The sequence below is a fragment of the Limanda limanda genome, chromosome 1 (assembly GCF_963576545.1).
Source record: "Limanda limanda chromosome 1, fLimLim1.1, whole genome shotgun sequence".
In the NCBI taxonomy this organism is placed as follows: domain Eukaryota; kingdom Metazoa; phylum Chordata; class Actinopteri; order Pleuronectiformes; family Pleuronectidae; genus Limanda; species Limanda limanda.
The window spans coordinates 27,251,649-27,274,727 of NC_083636.1; the positions used below are offsets into that span (position 1 = coordinate 27,251,649).

The 23,079-nt window shown below is 40.4% G+C and overlaps 1 protein-coding gene across 1 annotated transcript in view; it reads left to right on the forward strand.

Annotated features, from left to right (window-relative positions):
• Positions 1–23,079, forward strand: part of LOC133006326 (netrin receptor UNC5D-like) — a 179,409-nt gene that overhangs the window by 145,933 nt on the left and 10,397 nt on the right. The window contains exons 5-13 of the mRNA XM_061075657.1: positions 1,392–1,566; positions 2,599–2,766; positions 7,439–7,603; positions 7,931–7,963; positions 10,477–10,662; positions 13,449–13,598; positions 14,624–14,842; positions 15,624–15,708; positions 22,209–22,380. Coding sequence (XP_060931640.1) covers positions 1,392–1,566; positions 2,599–2,766; positions 7,439–7,603; positions 7,931–7,963; positions 10,477–10,662; positions 13,449–13,598; positions 14,624–14,842; positions 15,624–15,708; positions 22,209–22,380 — 1,353 coding nt within the window. The remainder of the gene's footprint in view (positions 1–1,391; positions 1,567–2,598; positions 2,767–7,438; positions 7,604–7,930; positions 7,964–10,476; positions 10,663–13,448; positions 13,599–14,623; positions 14,843–15,623; positions 15,709–22,208; positions 22,381–23,079) is intronic.

A 23,079-nucleotide genomic window follows, 5' to 3' on the forward strand; every position in this document is an offset into this window, starting at 1 on the left:
ATGTGCTCCTTGGATGGTCCCATTCCCTGAGCTGGGAAGTGATTGGATCGACTTTGATGTGTTTATGAAGGCAGTGATACACCTTGATGATGGACCTTTGGAAGAAGAACAAAGAAAACAGGAAGGGGATATAGTAGATGGTGATAATGCACCTTGACACTGGTTGCCAACCACCAATGAACTGAACAAAGAGAGACAATGTGTTTTAGATGTACAAACCATTTGAGGAAACAAAAGAAGAACAGAGTTAATGCTGAACCAGTACATTCCCTGAAATGTCAACAGTATTATTTTACCGATTTACTGCTAATAAATAGCTAATAACAAATCTGGGTCACTCTAGGTATGTGGATAGCAATTAATGTTTACAGCCTAATACCTTGGTAATAGTCACATTCGTCTTCGTCTTCCTCTGTTTGGTCTATGGGCGGGTGGCAACCATTGACAAGGTGCACCACCGCCATACTTCTCTTTCCCTTTTCATTACTTTGCACCTCTAACGGGTCGGGCTGCCATAAAAAAATTGTGTCTTCTTTGTCCAGCTTATCAGCGTATAGCAACCAAAGTCAAGGTGCATTTCTGCAATCTACTGTGTTGGTGCACCGGTCCTGGTGGTACTGCAATACCAGACGCTTGGGTTTCCTAAAAGTCATATGTCAGCAAAACAAATTGATATGCAATATGTGTATTTTACCTATTTGAAATAGTTAAAGCAACATCAAAGGAAACTTTTAGAAAACAACAGTTTGGCCTAAGGTCCCGAAAAGTGCTTATGAGGTGTGTGTTTAAAAAAATAATGTTGCCTATCATGTTTGTTAAGTAAAATGTTGTCTTTATTGCATCATGACATAATATAGGTAGTAAAGGAAACTGTTACTAATCACGGATAAGATGAAATCGAACAAGAGGAAGAATGACGATCATTTTTCTTGATCAATTAGTAAAGCATGTACCTTGAGATAACTAAAATAAAACTAAAGATATCGACTACAGATGTCAATAAATCATCGTAACCTGAATATTTAAAATTATTTTAAAACAAAATATTTCCAATCAGACCATGGAAACATTATTTGGTAATACATGGTCAGAGTTAGTACTGATTCTTCTTCATTAGTGTGGCTTGGACCACTATTTCCTTTTCGAACCTGGCTGAACCTGAGAAAAAGAAGTAACCAAGCAAAACCCAAACATGACAGGCATACTGTTTTGTTTTGGGTTTCACATACGAGCACATACAATGTTAAAAATCAAGTCGATAGCCTAGCGAATGTGACCTGAACCTGATTATCATTTCACAATGTTTATCTTGCCTGATTCGCCTGGGTATCTCTCTGCTTTAAAACTGTCCATCTGCTCAGCTACTTTTACATATACTTTTCTGTTTTCAGGTGGAATGGCTAAAAAACGAAGAGCCTCTAAGCTCTGACAGTGTTACCGATACAAGAGGCGACCATAATCTCATAATTTCAGACGCTCGCCTGTCTGATTCCGGAAACTATACCTGCGTTGCCAGCAACATTGTGGCCAAAAGACGCAGTGCCACGGCAACTGTTGTAGTCTACGGTAAGATAGAAAGAAAAATTCACAAATAATTCATCCAAGGGTAGCTTCTGTCTCAGCCAAAAAATGCACGGGAGATGAATGCTTTGGGTCTGCAGATGATCAAAACCATGTCAAGCAGCTGTCTTACCTGCATCAGAAAATATCAGCTTTCACTACAGACGTTAGCTGTCAAAGTGGCCCCTCAGGTAAATTCCCCAAAGTCATTAATATAAAAAGCACTGCTCAACCACAGCATGTGGCCTTTTCTCACTCAAGAGTCTAACGAGCAGGTAATGGGCAAGTGATCCCTCTTGTGTAAAGACAAGGAGACACAGGCACAATATTTACAAGAACTCAATTATTAATGATGGCAAGGCAGTGACGTGGGCTGTCACAACGCCCCGGCTTTTATCTGCCAGCACTAAACACCTTGTGTAAAATGCTTTGTAAACCTGCGAGCCAGCAGACACAACTTTATAGCCCTGTAGAGACCTCTGCTGAGACAAAGGAGAATAAGTGAAATTGTAATGTCATACTAGCACTACCTCCTTTCTCACCTTGTCAATTGGGGTGTTCTTGTAATCGGTCAGCTGACCTCTCATCCTGTTATTTTTATTTGTTCCGAAGGGGCATTTATCTTTTGTAGAAATATAGCTGATTCTTTATTACAGTCTGTTCTAGAGGCGCATCAATCATTAATTTCCATAATGGTAATGAAGTATCTGACAGGCTTACTCTTCCCTTTAGCTCCAGACAGATGTACAATAGTAGGTGGAATACTAGTATTTCTCTCTTTCCTGTGACAGCAGATGAGCTGAGTAGCTCATCATCCCACAATATTACAGGCAACAAATCAGAGGAAGAAGTATATGGATGGAAAGACAAAATTGATCCTCTGTATAAGAGACTGTTTTTTTTCACCTCTGATGAAACTCTTGTGACTCAGACACCCTGATGCTGTTTGTCATAACAGTAAATACACTGTTATCCACAAAATGGAGTGCACTATTACTATACATGTATCTCTTTCCCTTCATTCTCGGGCGCACACAGTGAACGGAGGGTGGTCATCATGGACAGACTGGTCCCCATGTAATGTTCGCTGTGGTCGTGGTGTGCAAAAACGTTCCCGCACTTGCACTAACCCAGCTCCGCTCAACGGGGGAGCCTTTTGCGAGGGCATGTCGGTGCAGAAAAGCACCTGTAACACACTGTGTCCAGGTAAGAACAAGGACTTAGTCTTCATGCTGTTGTTTGTGCATCTGCACAGCTTTGTTGCAGTAATATGGAGAATCCAAAAAGTCCTCCAACTGCACAGCTTCCTGTTAATACTTGTGTTTATAATCTGAAAAGTAAGTGACCATGGCAAGTCAAATTTACCTCAAGTGCATTCGGGAAATACCTATGTACATGTCAGGGGCAAATATTTCATCTGATTGTTAGGGGGGACGAAGAAGAAAATGCAATTCCTGAGGGACACAAACACACACACACACAAATGTGGATATATATGTGCAATACTCCTAAACTGAACAAAAGCTAACAATATCACAAATTAATTGTGTAAAGTTCAGAACATTATGAAGCCTACCAGACTACCAGCAAACATGAAAACTCCAGCAGTGAAACTGAAAGCATAAATGAAATCAGACTTAATACTTTTTAATATCCTTAAATTATTTTATTTAGGTGAACCGGAGCACCCGGTGAGTAAACCTATAGTACAACTGTAATCTGAACCAACACAAAAGTGGTTAGTTTCTTCAGAGCATTGAAGATACTATCTCCATTACACGTGGCATCTATTGCACTTCTGTCCGTCCTGGGAGAGGGATCCCTCACATGTGGCTCTCCCTGAGGTTTCTATGTTCTTTTTCCCCTGTTTCCTTTGTTCTTTTTTTTGTTTGTTTTCCCTTACTCTTGTGTATGGTTAAAGGAAGAGGATGTCACACCTTGTTAAAGGCCTATGAGACAAATTGTGATCTGCGAATATGTGCTACTTCTTGTGAAGTTGAGTCCAACATTTAATGTCCCGTTACAGCCCTAGGTGTGACCAAAATGTACTTGTTGAAATATTTGTCTGTGGGATTGGCAGACATGCTGCTCCCCTTCAGTCCTGAGGAAATGCTGAACTATTTCACTGTATGTGATATGACACTTGCCATATACGAGTCCTGAGAGCAAAGGCAGCTACTGCCAGCAGAGCCGCTGATGCTTGATACCTGCTCAGACACCAAAAAAGGTCCAGTGCCTTTTCTCAAAAACTGGGCAGTTTGAGATTGAAAGTTGTTGCCAAAAGCATATGTCCGGACGTTGATATTATGTCCATGGTGATTGCAAGGGCACTTAGTGCAAAAGCATGACTGATAAGACGTAGATGAGTAACGCTTGCTATCTGGGTCCATTTGCCCCAAGTCGGCTCTGCTGTCCTTGGCCCTCTGTTTGTGACCAAACAAGTTCCAAGTGTCTTTTAGAGCCTTTTCAGTTTGAGTTTCCGGCCTGGCTTTTCTCAGAGGCTTCGTTTGTGGATCGTAAACATACCCTTCTTTTGGTATGTATCCTGTTTTTGTTGGCCCTACAGATGACAAAGGTATTTTCTTCGTTTCACTGACACATCTTGGTTTCTTTGGTGGGAGTTTTATTTTCCTCACTTTTGGTTTGAAGGAGGCAGGTGGCTTCTTGTTCTTCTTGCCTGTAGGTGATTGAGTGGAGAGTGTAGGTGGATGTTCGGCCACAGGTATCGGTGTTTCCTCTGGAGCACTTCTCTTGTGACCCATCTCGTGAAAATGTTTTTTCTCTGCAAACATAAAATTTAAAATACATTAAATCAAATAATAAATAGTTACATTAATACATTTGTTGAATTAGACAAATCAATTAAACATTTTTAGAAACTGTGGACATGAGCGATACATAGATAGATATCATTATCTCATTTTAACAACTTAACTAAGACACCCACATTGACCGACTGAGAAAAGATGATGTATATTCGTGAGTTACACAGATATAAAGTAACAACTTAACAATATCATCCCAAACTGCCGACTACTGTATATGAAGAATGAAGTTAATATATGAACTTAAAGATATATAAACTATTTAGTAACCAATTGTCAAAAGTAATAAATGAATGTTGATTTGTATTGGGTAGTTTACTGCTTATTTAAAGTTAGACACTTCTACCTATTGATATCAAATTCAAAATTACATGCTGACATACCCCACTGCTCTTCAAAGCGAAAGGCCACTTCTACGGGGTCTGCAGGGAGACCCTGGCTGAATTCAAGCATTTCCTCCACATGTTCAGAGAGAAATGTCTGGATGTCTTTCCGTTTTGCTAGGACTGCCGCCCTGTTCAAACACTCCACAGAACTTTTCAGTCCGTATATTAGTGTCAATTTGTCACTCATCTTCAGTTTTTAAGTGTCCTTGTCTCCCTTCAGAAATCTGATTTGCAAATGTTTTGTTTCACTAATTCCTTCAGTTTATCGACAAACATCAATTGGCATTACCGCCAACTACTGTATCTAGGGGTTAGGGTAAGGGCAATTCTCTGTTCAGTTCAAAGGTCTTAGCTTTAGTATTGAATGTGTTCTTCTTGTTGTATAAAGAAATAACCTTAATACATGTTTTAATTTACAGACATCAAAGGCAACATTATTTAACTTTTGGAGACATTCAATAGACTTGCATTCATTTCCTGTAGACTTACCATTACCTACAGTATATAAGCATGAAACTTAACAGAATTTTGTCCCAAATTGAGCAACTCCCCCCCCCCATTTAACTGGTTAATTAGGCATGTGTCCCCATATGTGGCCTCTGACTGACCCAAGACTGAGATGCAATGTGGTCTTCATGTCTTCTGTATTGTGAATGTTGAATTTAACTTTAAATAGTATCAGTGATACTATTTAGTTATTGTGTGAAATTAATCTTACACTAAACTACTCAAGGTTATTCAGCATACTTTATTATTTGTTGAATTGTGTGTCGTCATGGCCTTCGCTTTAACAGCCTGAAGAATGGTGGCTACTGGCTAGTGGGTAATGTTAGCTAACACAGCTAATGTAGCTAATGCGGCTAACGCTAAATAGCAAGCGAATGCATAGTTCGCTCTTCAATCAAACAATGTGAGTCAAAAAACATTGCGATGAGGTAATAGTTATATTCTGTGTGAAATTGAATCACAGTTAACTAAGATTCCACCACAATGAATGATTTCATCTCATTATTTGAATGAATTTACCAGAGGGCGACATTACATTCTTCTTCTCTCCAAAAAAGTGATATAACATGAAAATGTTCTTCAAAGCACCAAAAGTGGAGTTACAGGTGTTTTGTAGAACTCTTCTCTTGAATTCAGTTCCCCAAAGAACAATAAACTGCAAAAAAAAGGCTCTTTACCAAGAAAAGGTTCCCCAGAGCACTCAAAGTGCTTAAGAGCACTTTTGAAGACAAGAGTGTATAGTTTACTGTAGTTTCCTTTGATCCAATAACATTTTACCTTTATGAATCACATGATTCCACTGTGATAGGGATTTGTATCTGATCCCTAATGCAGTAGACCAGAGGTCTTCAACAGGGGGTACGCGACCCCTGGGGGGTCCGCGGAGGTACTGCAGGGGGGTCGCACATTTTTGGGTTGTTAGACCATTTTTTATATTTTTTTCAACCAATTTTTTCACACAAATGTAGGTGTCTTTAAATGCACATTAATATGAATCCAACATATTGTAGCGAACTGATAAATGGAGGCAGAAGATGTTATATTTCAGTCAGCAATGCACACACTGCAGCTCCTATACCTTGCACATGTTTAAAATAAAAATATGAATATATAAACCTGTGTATTATTTAAATAGCTTAGTATTGAATACACAATACCAGGGTAGCTATGTTTATACATGGTACTAGGCCCAGTTTACTATAAAACACAATTTTATACAATATATATAGTATCGGGGTCTCTGATCCATCTCTCCACCAGTTTGGGGGTCCTTGGCCTGAAAATTGTTGAAGACCCCTGCAGTAGACTATAAAAAACAGCCAATCAGGAGAAAATGTATTGGAAATGGAGAGAAGGGTGAAAACAACAGAGAGAGAAACAAACAGGTTTTGAGAGTAGCGGCAGTTCCGGTTATCAGAACAGCTGTGTGATCTGCTCTGCCCAAGTGTTTTATTTTTCGACATGAGACCAAATTTATGATTTCAACCACCACACCAGTACAAAGAAGAATGCTAGTCGGGCTTTAGAAATAAAGGAATCAGGGGAAGGCAGTGCACCCGTGCAAACATTATCTCCTCTCCGCCAGCAACAGCCCTTTTCTGGAGGGTTCTTTTTCTGCATCTGAGTTTGAAAATAAACAGAGGTGCATTTGCGTTGAGATTAGCAGGAAGAAGGGAACTTTGAGAGCTTTAGGAGGTGGAAAGGAGACTTGATGGAGTATGGCAGAGGCAGGCTGTTCTTTATGCCGCTTAGTCAGCAGGGCGGCGGAATATTTTGGCTACCAGAGGAAGGAATTTTTTTTGTAAATCTAATAGTGCAGAGCTTACCTTGACGGTGTTCTCCACAGATTCATAGACCGCTGATGAATCATCTTGTGTTTGATGTTTTCCATATTTTTTATAAAAGTGAGTTTTTTGTCATTAGGGAAAGAGTGTTTCTGCAACTTCATTCTTTTGTTTGAATGTGTTTCGTCACTCTTAGTCCAGATCTCTCTTCCAGTGAGTGTGTTCGAAGACTTGATCCTCTAACTGCTCCTGGTGATGTGTGTGTGTGAGGGCATGTAAATGGGTAAATGAGATATAGATTCTCTGGTGACTTGAGAAGAAAAGCAAACAAATTCAGTCCATTCATAAACGTTTGTTTCTGTGTCTGATCCCTCAGTCGATGGCAGCTGGGGAGAGTGGAGTGAGTGGTCAATGTGTAGTTCAAGCTGCGAAAGGCAACGCAGCAGAGAGTGTACGGCCCCGGAGCCCAAACACGGAGGACGGCTGTGTGACGGGGTAGCGCTGGCGACAGACAACTGCACCGGAGGCCTCTGCACACAGAGTGGGTAACATCAGCACCTCTCTCCACGGTTAACTATTAGAAAAACGTTGTTTAGGCTCATTAATGTCAGTCCCCTTGTGCATGACTATAAATAGATTTACTGTTCATAATTTCTGGCAGTGTGGGCTAGATCATGATGGCCATTATGATCACACTCATTACCAGCAACCTCATGCATCTTCATTCCTTCATTCCCCTCCAAACATATAACACAAATCATGTACAGACATGAATATATACGTAAATAGTAATTTGATGAGCAAATGCATGCAGTAAGGAAAATGGTCATGGAGAAACTGTCAAGTTTTGTTATTTCTGTCTTTGCAGATGGGAAGTTGCTACATGATGCAAAGCCACAAGGTGAGTTTCTCGTCAGCTTCCATTTTTTATATTATGTTGTTTTAACAACTTTACCATCTTCTTATGTGACATCACGCATGGCCAAAATGACCCGCCTGCATTAGCATAGATGTTATTGGGATAATATAGGTTTGTCACTGTTGAAGTACTTGAGTCCACAAAACACTTTTAGAGTTACAGTGTAGCTGATTAGTGACCCATCTTCAGACATAATAAAACAACAGATAAAACATAACATGCATTTATACTGCTCGTGTGGTGTCATCCAAGTGTCCGGAACCCCCGACATTCTAATCTGACTCGAAACAAGTTAATTTCTACCGTGTCTTAAGTCTTAAAGTCCACAAGAACTGAATGCATCTCGGTGGAAGATATCACAGGATATTTAGGGTTCAAACTTGCTGTATATGACCACGTTTGGAGTTCAATATAAATATCGGGGCTTAAGGATACTTGGATGACTCCACAGGTGCAGTATGGAGTTATGTTGTGTTTTTTCTGTTGTTTTATTACGTCTGAAGAAGGACTCATCATTGACTTCAATTGCATTGGATTCTGCTCTAACAAAGTTTACCCCCTGAGACTCCAGAAGTGTTTTGTGGACTCAAACACTTCACCCAACACCCCATTGCCATAGGTTGAGGTTGAATGAATGAATTTTGAGTTTTGGATAAACTATCCATTTAAGGACGCATTTTATTGCCAGTTGTGAACACATATACTTAGGCCTGTCTACCAGTGATCAGATCTATCAGGACAGGTGTTAAACACCAGGTCTAAACAGGGCTTAACATAAAGTCCATGTCTGATGAGGGTAGAGCCAGTTCAATATTTTCATTTATAGGCCTAACACGCTAAACCTGGCACTCTAAGTGTGACAGCATCCTCAGTCAACTGGCAGCTCATCCCTGGAATCATTCTAATAATGTTACCCTCAGAATAAACAATACTTTTTAATTATAATGATTATAATGCTTAGCAAGTAGCTGTGGTGTAAGTGAAACAAATCAATGTGACAGGTGTTGTCCTGGAAAAACGACTCTCTACGTGACTCATTGTGAATTTGCCAGGACTTAAAATAGACAAGCTGTAGTTGTAGATGTCCCTCAGGTCACATTCATCATGCATGAATAATGAGTGGGAAATACAGGTAATATTTCAGTTATTTGTTGGAATGTATTTTTGCAGGATAATAAAAAACATGAATTTCTATTAAAATCATCCAATTTCATTTATGTTGAGTGAGTGAGTGAGTGTGTGAGTGCGTGCAAGCTAGATGTCTGATGATATGGAAGGGCTGTGGAGGTTTAGGGATTTCATTTATATGGTTAACTCTAGGGGAGAGCATTTGTCCTGCAAGGGCCAACACTAGGTTTTAATTTGGTAATGAATGCAATTTTGAGGCATCACTGTATATCATCATAAAACAATCATATCATTTAGTTTACAGCTCAAAAAATACTTGCCTTTAAGATTAACTTAAGAAAAATAACACGTTTTGTTATGATAATCTTCACCATCATTACCTCGGTTTACTTCTGTGCCAGTAATAGAATGACATTTCTATTAATATCCTTATATGTCATATATCCAGTACAGCATTTCAGTCCAAGCAGCCTGTGGTTTACCACTATATATTCATCTATTTTGCATAATTGCTGTGTAGGCTAATTGGCCATTTATGTGTTGATTACTGCTGCATAGTTTGTGCAGTGAAAAATCAATTTTCTACCTACAAGCCACAGGCGCATGTTTCTCCTTACTTGTCCTTTAACACAGTTGTGTTTTTTGGTCTGTCAGAAACGGGCAAACATAATCCAGCCAGGCAGCCAAAACTTCCCCAGCCCTCAATTAACCCTCTACTGTAGCTGTTAATATCGCTTTGCATATTATGGCAATTTCTCCTAATTTGATCTTCAGGTTACTTAGAGGATTTCTCAGCATGTCCTGTTTCAGCCCAGATCTCATTATCTTTCAAGAACAAGCTAGCAGCCTCTTTATTTCCCACTCATTCTTTTTCGGTGTGGAGTCGGACGCGGCAGCACTGGCGGGACCAGATAGTGCATAATCATCTCCAATGAGCTAATTTAATGAATTGGTTTTGTCACATTATCCCAGTGGAACACAGAGCTCCTCCAACACCAGCGCCAAGCAGTGTGTTTGAACTGACAGTCAGGTGCTGGGTTGATTATATCTCGCCTTCCTTCCGAGGTTCCTCATTAGTTGCTTTAACACTAGAGGATGGAACAATGAAGCTGTGTTTCAGGAGGCAGGCCAGATATGGAACTGAAAATAAAAAAGGCGCTAAACAAAAGTTTAAACAAAGGAACAAAACTTTAAAACAGACTCCCCTCCTATAAAAGACTCTCACGACTTAAACTCAGCTGTGTTGCCGCAGCGACACAGATTTTATTGTGGGCAGGAAATGCCTCCTTATTAAGCAGAGCTGGAAAGCTACAGAGAAAAAGTCAGTGAAAATGTGCTTCTCTCTCACTCATTTTTGACTCTCCTAGGTGTGGAGAACGGCAGTGACGTGGCCTTGTATTCGGGCCTGGCAGCAGGCGTGGTGACGGTGGTGCTGCTGATCGTCGCTGTCACGCTTTATCGAAGAAGCCAGAGCGAGTACGGTGTTGACGTCATCGACTCATCCGCCCTCACCGGGGGCTTTCAGTCCTTCAGCTTTAAGACCTCTCGCCAAGGTGACTCACGACTTGTGAGAAAATGTCACATCTCACTCTTCAACATACTGTAGGCTTCCTATTATACATCCAAAACTATACAGTTTACTACACAAACAAGTGTTTCCAAACTGGATCGTTTAAATGAGGGACAAAAGAAAATGACATTAAAAGCAACACTAAGTGTGAAGTATAAATTGCTCTTGAAACTCTTTAAATATATGTTTATTGCACAAAATAGTTGAAAAAACTGAGTTCAGATGAGTTCTGCATCCAATCCTTCAGAAGCAAAAGTTTTGTCCTATAATAAAATGACAATAATGGAAGCTTTGGTTCCAAAATCAGACGCCAATCATTTACAATGCCAGCTCCCAATAATCCGATGGAGGACACATCCTGAGGGAGGACGTCTTCCATTTTCCTGTTTTTATTGAGAGTATGCTGATTAGTGTACTAGTGTGGCATGTAGAAAAGCAAGTTGTGATGTTAATTTGCTGGAGACTGCTGTCATTTTGTATGATTTAATTAATTGATTATGAAATGCATGCTGTTTAACGCGTGCATAATTACACTCAGCACACCCAATAAATTAGAAAGTGGAGTTGAAATGCAGTTATCGTTTCTGCGGCTATGTGATAGCTATGACAGCCACGGTTATTTCTGTAATATCACCTGTGATTCAACACAGACTCTTGCATCGTCCCACTTACATATGTTTTGAAACATGTTTGGATTTGTCACATCAATATTTTAAATCTAACATGAAATTGTACTGAGGATGTCTGTTTTTGAACCTTCGCCGTCTAGAGCCGTTTAAATATGTAATGTCTGCACTTGACTTTGCAACAAGAGGTTTGTTAAAGAGCAATTGAAAACGAGGGCCAAAATTGCACCACCTAATTTGCATGAATACAGCCTCAGCTACTGCACCAGACTCACCTCTGCACAAATGGGTTCATTTGGCGTATAAAAATAGACCAAATAGGCACAAACACAAAAAAAGTCCCGTTACCATTAAAAATGACTATGATTTTCCATAAGAATACAGAAAATAACAAGCCTGTTCAGTGAAACGATTGATATATTTATTAACTTGTATGATATGAACATTGTATCAAAAATGATAAGAGTTTATTTTGCTATACACGGGTCCTTAGCATACCAGAGTTAGCTATAAGCTCATTTTAAACCATAACATTAAAACACAGCAGCTGCAGCAACAATACAATACAGTTTGATGGTATTAAAACATGCAACAACAGGATTTCACAACATGAGGATCAATTGTCTGAGTTTATGTTGATTATTTAAATCTTTTGAAATTGCTTTAGGACTGAAAGTGCAATCATGCTGTTTCATTAGTTTGAGGCTTGATATTCAATAGACAAATCACATTTAAATGGTGGAAGGTGGAATGCCATTATGACATTGTGGCAGGTGGCGTACAAGGATGTTGAGTATAATTTGATTTTAGCTCACAACCTACATTCAAATTCTTTTATACAAAAACACACTTGCATACCTATTACCACCTGCACATATATGAGCATGGATGGATCAGGACACCACAATATACAAGATGTGGTTCTGGTTTTATTGCAACTATTATTAATATCATGGTGTAGCCTTTTAACTCCAGAACATGCAGGTTTTGTACTTGTATGTATTTATGTATATATATGAATTATACATACGTTTCTTCGTGTTGTGATATAGCTGCATCAATTGTTAAAATGCTTTAGTGGCCAGACTGACAGGTTTTAATTTTTCAATTCGTTTGCCTTCTGGAGATGCTGTCTGGGCTTGTTGTAGTGTGCTAACTGTCCAACAACATACAGTATAAAGCTTCATCTGGAAAGCACAGTGTGTATTTATTGCTCTATTGCAAACATCAGTTTGCTCAAAGGCAATAAACATGCACTGAAAAGATATATGGTAACAAAACACTGTTTCCATTATAAACAAATTCACAATTTAACTCATCTGTTATTACTGGGACCTTCTTTACTGGTGCTGTAAAGCAAAACGGGAAATAGAACCTCCTCAGGGCAGTGTGTCACTTTTGTGGATTGGGTTTTGTCCCACAATACATACAACATTCAATTAATGATTCATGATACCACAATGAAAAAAAAATTGAATTTATTACTGTTTTAATTTCTTTTCCACCCGAATGGAGAAGTTGCGGTCCCTTCTTTTTCTCCAGACACCGTAACATCACAGCCTGGAAGCGTGGTGGGGTTTGCTCAACAAATTGAGGCATATTTGTGACAAGGCTGACATTACGGGTCGCCACAGCAACAGCTCTCAGCAGGGCATAATAAAGTTCATTTTGATAACACAGCATGAGGCGGAGAAAGCTTTAATCTTTGTCCCTTTGAGGGACTAAAAGTGCTAAACCTCCCGGCTATAGCTACAGCAACACGCATACCCCTGAAGCTGGATATGTGGATGTGAAGAATACCGTAAATATTCATATCATGTGTATCATAAATACATGCTGAAATTCAATGTCATTTTTAAAACAGTGTGACATTAAAATTGATGAATATCACTCCAGCCATTGGCATTAGCCAATCTGTCACTTATTTTTAATTGTGACATTGGTACAGTAAGGTATACCCTCCTTGTTTCCATGGTGAGGCAATTAAAGCAGGTGGATAAAGATTAATTGTCATGAAATACGCTTTCAATTTTTAATTGCTGTCATTAGTGGCAGTTTAGTTTAGATTGTCACAATCCAGAAATGTTATTGTTTCTTAAAGACGTCTAATTGACAATATGCTCCTCCTCTGTGTGTTTTCCAGCAAACCCCCTGCTGATTAACTCATCCCTGCAACCTGACCTGACAGTGTCGCGCACCTACACCAGCCCCATGTGTTTCCAGGACTCCATTGACAAGGAGCTGATGGCCGAGCGCTCGCTCCTTGACCCGTTACCAGATCTCAAGGTCAAAGGTCAGAAAATAAAACTGTTATGAAAGCCTGTCTCTGTGGTCGTCAGCTACTTATGGACTTACAGAGATGTGTACAGCTCTGCAGTTGCAGTCAGACGGATAAGCCTTTTGGATTGAACCTGTTTTCATCCCGAGGCAGTCTCTAAGAAAGCGCTCATACAAAGAAAAATAACAGTCATGACCTTGGAGGGCATCACAAATTGACCATTGGTTAAGCCACATCCCGCTTGGTTACTGTTGCTTCATCTGTCAAGCTCTTTACTGTGCCATGTTCACTTTACAACGACAACAGTGCAGATTTACAACTCGTCCATTTATGGTAATTTTGGAAACAACGGATCATTGAAATCAGAGCCAGAAAAAAAGAAGACTTCTTACTTTGAGATAGTGACCTTCCATTTGTGTAGAGTCTGTTGCTGACAGCACAGTAAGACGCTGTCAGCTTATTGAATTGGTTAGAAATGCTCTGGCAGACTTTCTAGTGTTTCCTGCCAACTCGTTGGAAAAAGGCAGTTCTGTAAAAAGTAGCCTTGAATTCATGTTAAAAGACTACGGTGTCTGGGAGGGGAAAATAACATAGAACCCTGCTTTCATAGCATCAAATAACTAATTAAAACCATGCTTCAGTGTGATAAGAGCAGAAACCATCTTTGAGAACAATATATTTAATGTGTATTTTGACTTTTGTGTTTGTTCCATGTCCCATCCATTAAAATGGGGAAGGCAGGGTTTATAGCTGCATCCAACACTCAAGTGGCGAGAGAGAGGCTTTAGCTTCACTTTTGTGGAGCTGTTGTGTTGTCTATATATATATATGTTACTGTATATACAGTCTATGGTACTGCCATAGTGGTATGTGTAATAAGAAAATGCTTAGTTTTGTATTTTCAACCTGTATTTTTCCCATCTCTTCTTTCTGTTAATGAGTTTTCAGTTGAGCCATATTCTTGTATTCTATCTCAGTTCTCAAGTCCATGATTTGAGTTTGTTTACCTGTGAGTCACAGCTGTCTCACTGTATCTCCAGGGGTGGCAGAGAGGGCAGAGTACCACGTCATGTCCCACCCTCAGACATTTCCACGGGGCCTGGCTCCAGACTACAGAGGAGTTGCAGTGGGGACGACGCTGGGCAGGAGAAGCAAAAACCTCTTCACTCCGCAAGTCTCTCTGACTCCCAGCAGGCCTCTCCACAAAGCTACAGCAGTGTTTGGCCACACTGGGGGCCAGCTGGTGGTTCCGAACACAGGTGGGCTTGCTGCACGGGCAATGTTCATTCAATATGTACCTGAAATCACTACCACGATAAAGTAAAAGCTGTAAAAACAGCAGCAGAGACGACACAGAGCATCTGTTATTGCATTTGGAAGTTGTTTGACCTTGTCAGGGTTGTTCTGCAGCGAAAATGTGAAAATGCCATCGATCGCCCAAGTAACATGATTATTTACTGAAGTTAGACAGCAGTGGCATTCTCTCACCGGGCGATGGGTCCTGACAAACCCAATCTGCAGACCATGCAAAGGGTTTATAACCGCACGTGATACATAATTGGGAGCGTTTGACAAAATGAATTAATTCTAAGCAGCATCGTTTTAACGTTTTAAAACCCAACTGTATAATGTGAAGAAAACATTAGCAGGTTATGCCAAATAAACCTGTGATGCTCAGTCTACCACATTATTCAGCTGCTGCTGTCCCGTGGCCTACATTCATCATCCTGTCCCCTGAGGGGCTTTATCTACTGCAGCGCAGATTGACAGTAATTGTTCATCATACAGTAGAATATTTTGCGTATGTATGTGCCTGTGTGTTTGTGTGTTGTAACAAAGAGACTGTTGGCAGCATTGATTCACAAGGCCTTTGGGACTTGCTTCCATCACCTTTTTCTGGGGCCATCACCTCTCCCTGGCTGTCACCCTCAGTAAAGAGACCTGACAGCCAAGCAGATGTGTGTGTGGAGGGGGGGGGGTTATCCTGTGTGAATCTCTGGCTGTGTGTTGATCAGTTTTTGCATACCTCCTTCTCTGCAGGCATCAGTCTGCTGGTGCCTCATGGGGGGATCGCAGAAGACACTACCTGGGAAATGTACATGTTCATCAACCAGGAGGACAGCAGGTGAGATATTCTCAGTCTGCTTCTGACACTGCTCTCTTTTAAATCTTCAAACCCGCTCACATCCCCCTACCTGCCACATCTCTCCTCCTCTCCCTGCCGAACATGCGCCTCTCATATGGAGAGTACACAGATACATGGACGTATACACAAATACAGATGCAGACATATTCCTGTCCAGCATGGGGCCCGTGCTCATCTTGCAGAGACGACAGGGGAGGACATGTGTCACAAACACATCGGCAGCTGCAGACAGATTGCATTATTGCCTTAAGCAACCGTCTCAGCAGAGCAAGATGCACTCGATGACTCTGGTGGTCCTGTTTTGTGTTTGTAGACATAACTGACAATATCTCCCTCCATCGTGACTGGTTAGAGAGGGGAAATTTGAGAGCTTTGTCAACTCATGATGATGGTTGATTCCGATTTGGGTTTGGGTTTGATGGGATGTGGTGCAGTCTGCTGGGTGACTGTTGCCAGCCAGCAGGAATCTGTTCCTTTCTTAGCAATCAAGATTTCCACAGAGCTGTTACTCAAGGAGAAAATGGAATAGATAAGAACAGTTTGAAAAGGAGTCTAATACCTCTGACTCCTTTTTTTGCAGCAGAGCCTCAAAAGCTATCTCACATCAAGAAATCAATTTTTGGACATGTTAGTGATTCATGGTCGACAGTATCAGTGTGTCAGCATGTCTGCGTGAAACCTTGCTTACCAAGGTATATCCCTAACAGCACTGACTTGTTACTGCCCAGGTCTCCACAAAAACCTGCAGAGCTCCAGTGCGATGGTCCTGTTAAACTGAACTTACAACATGTCTTTCTAGCAGCACCTCTCATTAGTCTGGTTTGCTGCCTGTAATCATCATTACTATTTAAATTCCTTTTCTTGGGTTCAACTCACTTCTTATTTTTTACTGTTTTAATGGTTTTAATTCACTTGTCTTAAGTTCTACTTGTCGCCCGCTACTCTTAATTATTCTTAGGGTTGGAATTACTTAATGGCTTTCAGGAGAGCCCTATTTTATGTTGGCAGAAATATGACACACAAATGCACAAATGGAAGTGTGTGGCACTGCTGTCAATAGTATGGTATTGTGTATGTGCATCTCTCTCCACGGTGTCACTTTCCTGTGAAAACAAACCACGAAAAGCAAACAACTTATCTGTCTGTGCCACCTACACACAATATGCAAAACGTTTGAGGGCAGCAGCACCACGCATGGATGATTACAGTAGGAATACACAGAGTGTTGGGTAAATTAGAGTCAAATAAGATATATGTTCAAAAATATTTTAATGAGAGAAAAACACCACAATTATAATTTATCTCAGGGACCTCCTGAGACACGGAGGTTGTTTCAGAGCTCCCCCTACAGGCTTTCAGGGGAGCTCATGACCTTTTCAGGGAAGCTGACCTCCCCTTAGCTTCCCCGTAATTCAAACCATTATTTAATTTTTTTTTCTCATGTATTTATTTTGAGTGTTTGAACCTGAATGTTTATGTTCCCACTGTGCACATAGTTTTTGTGGCCTTCACTTCTGTCATAACTCACGTTTACTGCATTCACCTTGTGCCTCCAACTTAAATGAAATGTGCTATTTAAAAAACGTTTGCTATCACGGCTAACTACCTCTTGATGAAATTCAATCTCATCGTCCAGGAGAGAATCAAAAAGGACATTTAAAAGTGCCATCTGAAATTCATCTGTCATGTCAACTTCTTTAGGTGCCATGGTCATCTGGGTGAAGCTACAGGTCAAAGGTCGCATAAAGGTTGCAGGTCAGTTAAGCGGGCTGGTTGTACACTCCCCTGCCCAGAGTATCTTAATTTCAGCCGAGCTGCTGCCCCGCAGGCTCCTGCTTTGCTCTGATAAGCCTGATGCTGTTTACTTCTCCGGCTGTCGTTTAAGAAGCTGCAGGAGCCGTGCACCACTGAGCTGTCAGTCAAAGCCTATCTTCCGACAGCCGTCGAGTCCAGAGGAGAAATTGGATCCTTTCTTCCCATTCAAACCTCGGCCATCTACATAAGACGTGGCTTTCCTCTGCGGAGAAAAGGAATCGATCGGCTCCGGCTCAGTTTCAGGTGTTCACAAGGGCTTTCGTCCATCCTCTGGGCTTTACAAGATTGTTGTGTGTGATCTCTCCCAGCTCAGTGGGGGACACTGGGTAGTCCAAGGACAGAGATGTAGTGTGTAACAAATTCGCCCTAAATGATGCGACTCACACAAGGTTGAGTGAAGGTGCTCAGCAGGCAACTTTTGGGTCTTCTTTTCAAGGAGGCACCTACTGTCCCTTATTTGTTTCTTTTCTCTTGGTTTTACCTGAGTTGACCAAGTCTACCTTGTTCAGATACTTTTAAAGTTTCCCTTGAAATTGCTTTCAAGTCTGCTTTAAGTTTTGGCCACTAGGAGACTGTTCAACAAGCCGTTAAAACATAATTAGCATGTTATCACCCTTTTAAGTTGTGATAGTTAAATCGAGCCACTTAATCAAAAGACATTGAAAACCTGATGTTAACTGTAGACTCTGGTTATAATTCTGTGTGGGCTCATCAATGAGTGACACCTTTACACCACAGATGACTGACTGATTCAATACTCATTAAAAGATTATGAATTATAATAATAATATGAACTGATTTAGATTCAGTAAGGGAAATTTGAGAATAAATAAAATAAATCCAGGATAGAAAATAATAGTACAAAATTAAGCTTGGGATAATGAAAACAAGAGGTTGAAAGCCTTTTTGAACACCTGGGCTTTAAAGGTGGGTTTAGCAATTCTAGGGAATTTCTATTTGAATGTAAATTAGACACGCTCCACCCTTGACTGGCATAACCCCCACATTAATCCAGATGCATTACCAAGCTGAACTAACGATCTCAAAAAGTTGGAATTAGACACCACAATTCCTTGATTGGCATTAACTGTTGACATACTACACCCTCTGTATTCACTCAAACCTCACTTTCAACGTCAAGAATCCACCACGACACTGATTGTGTGTCTGGCTTAGAAGAAGCAAAAAGTCGCACACTGATGTACAGTCACAGCTGCATCACCGGTATAACATGAAAGTCTGTTGACTGATCAGAGGACGTGTCTGGTCTCTAATTCCTGGAGCAGTACAAGCTTAGTACGAAAGGATTTGTTGCAAATCTTAGAAAGTTGGAATTAGCGATGAAAAACATTAGAAAATAGAACAACACAATATTGAACCATTGTTCCTCTTAAACAGAAAAAGTAAAATGATATGTTACCTACTGGACAAGCAGAAACTGAGGGACCGCTTCATCCATTTCAACTCCCGGTGGTCTTCCAGCCATTGAAAGACCTCAGGTTCTATTTGCACACATTAAGAGGAGGGGGGGAGTATGGATTTCTCGTACCTGTATAAATGTTTTTAGTACTCAATGGTTATGTTGAATCAGTTCTAATATTGTTAGAAAACCTTGTTGGTACCAGTGCCCAGGTCTCACTCTCTGGGTGAGTGGAGTGAGACAGTGGTCTGAGAGGAGGATGTAAACTTATACAGTCCTTGTTTCATGTTATATCATTACAGTAAAATAATTCTAAAGAGCGCTGCGGTGTCACAATGTTTTCTCGATGGGTATCCTGAACTCACTAAATGTGTGTGGGGGGGTTCAGTCCTTCCAAGACAAAAGCACATGGTGAATTGATATTCAGGTAGGGCGGAGGATTTAGCAAAAGAGCAGCTGTAAGTTGAAAACCAAAATGACAGAATGTTATGTATGCCTATACACATGTATGTATTTCACGGAAGCCTTCCACTGGTTATATTGAGTGGAATATGAATAAGGTGAATTCACATTATTTTACACTTCAAATCTGTTTACAAGTCCGGGGGGGGGGGAATACCTCTGCATATATAAAAACCTGTATAAAACCAAGTGTGTGGAATCAGAAATGTCCTCAGGTGAAGTCCCTTTTTATTGGCTACCTGCCTAGCATAAGACACTTACACAAAGTATGGATAGTCTAAGTATAATCAATTAATAATTTATAACCAGGGGTTTTGAACAGTTTTTTTTGGTGCTATTTCTTCAGTAGAAGGTACCTTATAGTGCAGCAATGATTGATTTGTGTTCTTTGAATAATATCCAGGCTAACAGAGTGTATTTCATTGCTGGGAAATTCCATTCACTGGTGATCTGCATGTCTTGGTACAACTTGTTTATTTGTGATATGGGGAACTGGTCCTTTTAACAAAAAATATTAAATGTTCTTCCTCGAAAGCTTATAGTGCTCTACCAATTTACTCAACACTGCTGCGAGAGCTTCAGAGACAGACTGTCAAACACCAATGAGGCTTTGCGAAAAATGTTATTTTAAATTGTGGTCTGAGCAAATAAGATCCATGACAGTCATGCTTGAAAGTGAAGAAGTGAGAGAAGCCAGTTTTTGCAGAGCACATATGAGACTGCGTTAACTAATATCCCGCGCGTCTACCACCTACTCTTTAATCACCATCCTGGAGTCATGTTTCTTTGTTCTCACAAGCACAGTCAGAGATGCTAAATAACCATCTTTAAGCTTTGCTCATGGGCAATGTGGCAAATTAGCATAGTCTGAGCAGCAGGTAACCTTGGTTTCCTCTGAGCCTGGGGCTGATTATCACGAAAGTGCAGCTGCAGGGGCACAGTGCGATTTCCTTTTTAGACAGCGGATCATAACCTCTTTTAATTTTTTTGTGTTGATTGGTAGCAGCATAATGAAGAATAGAGTCTCGCACACCAGTCGACACCAGAAACTGACAAAACAGCCTCAACCACGCAGTGCGCTGCATGGGAAAGCCCCCCCTTGAACCCCCAACTCTGTATAATTCAAACAACTGTCATGCATTTAGAATAGAAGAGAATAGATTTTGAGAGAATAGAATTATAAAGTTATTTTCCATTGTTGTTGTTTATTTTACTGGAATAAAAAATAAGTACCCCAACTTTAATAACCACAACCTGTCCCAATTGAATGCTGCATAGAACATACTAATACCTTCACCCAGTTTGCATTTCTTTGTTTATTTTTATTTGTCAGTTATCAGGATCATGCAAAAACTACTCAACCAATTCCCATGAACCTTTGGGGCGTGCTGGGTCGGATCCATCAAATTAAGTTTTGGATCCAGGAATTTTTTTTCTCTTTAATATTATTTTTCAACATTTTCTTTGAGTTCATGGGGACTGTTGGATCTTGGCTGAGGTGTTTACTCTCTGGTCATTAAAGTTGTAAAATATAAAATACTCTGGCAACTATTTTCATAATCAATTGTTTCACTCCAAGCTAATTTGTTGTTTCTCTCTATTTTGTCAATATCTTTGGGTATTGTTCTTGGTTGGACAAAACAAGATATTTTACATTTTACCTTTAGAAAACAGTGATGGTAAATATTCACTATCAAACAGACAAACTAAACAAGTCATTGAACAAATGACTATGTTACTCAGTAGAGCGTAGCATAAGTTGCAAACCTAATAGTATATTGCTTTTACAAAATCCTTGTTTTCTTACATTTTATAATACCACAAATGCTGATAGGTCGGGCATTAAAAATCTACTGAATTTGTCACTGTTGTATCTGTGGTGCAATAGTGCATCATCCTCACACTCAAAACCCAAGCATATTTATTGTGCATGCTGACATTGTGACTTCTTAGTTTGCCACTTTTCCAGTGTGAGCAAACTACAAATTAAACCTGTTAATTAATTTGCATGGATTGTGGACACGGCCGTTGACTTGTATGGAGTCAAAGTGGTTCAGAGTATGTGTCAACATAAGAAATGTATCCATGTGAAATTATACCTGCACCGTCTAAGTCATTTACTTTCTGTTTTCCTTTAAATTCCTACATACGTGTGGGTGCATGCACACATTCATGACACATCTGGGCCTGTGTCTCCGGGTTGCTCTCCACTGCAGCTGTATTAATGATGCTGAGATATATCCATGCTGCTCCAGTGACAACAGCAGCTATATCTTGTCCCGTGGATGTGGGGTGTCCAGCCGGGCCAGATTCGTGACTGATGGTGGTCCCATCGATTGCTCTCAGTCTTCACGGCTCCCCGCCAAAATTAGGCCCCCGGCCAAGAGCGGCTTGGCTGAGCTAATCTGTCACCGGGCCGGCCGGAGCAGGCTTCATAAGCTCCATCGACCCACAAAGCTTACACGCTGTGTGCTAAAGCCTGTCCTCCCCAGCCCCACTGTCCATTAGTCTTGGTGCTTTAATCTTCCTCTATCTGTGAGTGTGTGTCAGCTAGTCAGGGGTTGATTCATTATGAGTGTCCAAGGATTTGAGTTTACTTGGTTCAAAGGCAGGGGTCACACTCTGCTATCTGAATGTTTGATTAAGCAGTGATTCATTAGTCATGAGAGTCTTATTCTCGTGTTCCTACAAAGATTTAAATGAGAAATAAAATAGACGTGTTTGTGTGCGTTACATTTGTGATAATATTTGTTGTTAATATGTGGTTTCCCTCTGTGTGCAGTTCTCTGTTCGAGGACGGGCCCGAGATCTTTTTGAGCCCTGCAGTCACGTATGGACCACCAGGCCTCGACCTGTCCTGTCCCATAGCCATGACCATAGCCCATTGTGGGGAGGTTGCCGCTGATAATTGGACCATTCGTCTGAAGAGACAAATGCAGGACAACAAGTGGGAGGTGAGTGTTTTCTCTTGAACTTTAGCTGCTGTGCAAATTTTGTGTTAACGGCCGTGCGGAATGTTAACACAAGTGGAAATGCACAACTTTCACCAGCACCAGGAATATCAATATGATCTGATAACCTGCGACGACTTATTTCAATGAAAAATGTCATCCTGCAGTGTAGTCATGCGAAGACGGAGCCGATTTCAGGGTTGCCAGCTCAGATTCATCATCCTGTGTAAAAATTCATCCTTTCAAGCGCAACCTCGTGCTGTCGTACATCCAAAAGTAACGTCAGAGCAAATGCAAATGACGGCCATTAGTCACTGAGAGATTCATTTATTTTCCACTTTAATTATGATTGTATTTTAAATTGTCAGTCTTTTAATAAATATATGGATTCTGAATTGCAGCTGCTCATAAATGTTGAACATAGGAAGGTCAATTTACATAACAAGAAAACCCATTCACATATACACTTAAAAGATTACCGTATGCTTGTATCGTTTTGTTTTTGGTATAGTAGCAAAAGCATATCTGAAACATTTACAATTTAATACATCATCAATATCATAGTCTGGGTATTTAAAGATGGCACACAACTTCAATGCAGCAGATGAGTGAGGCTGCTCGCAGGGAAATCTAACGTTACCGCTCTCACTCAGTAAATCCTGAATAGAGACCGAGTAGCTGCAATATGGGACCTTTAAACGA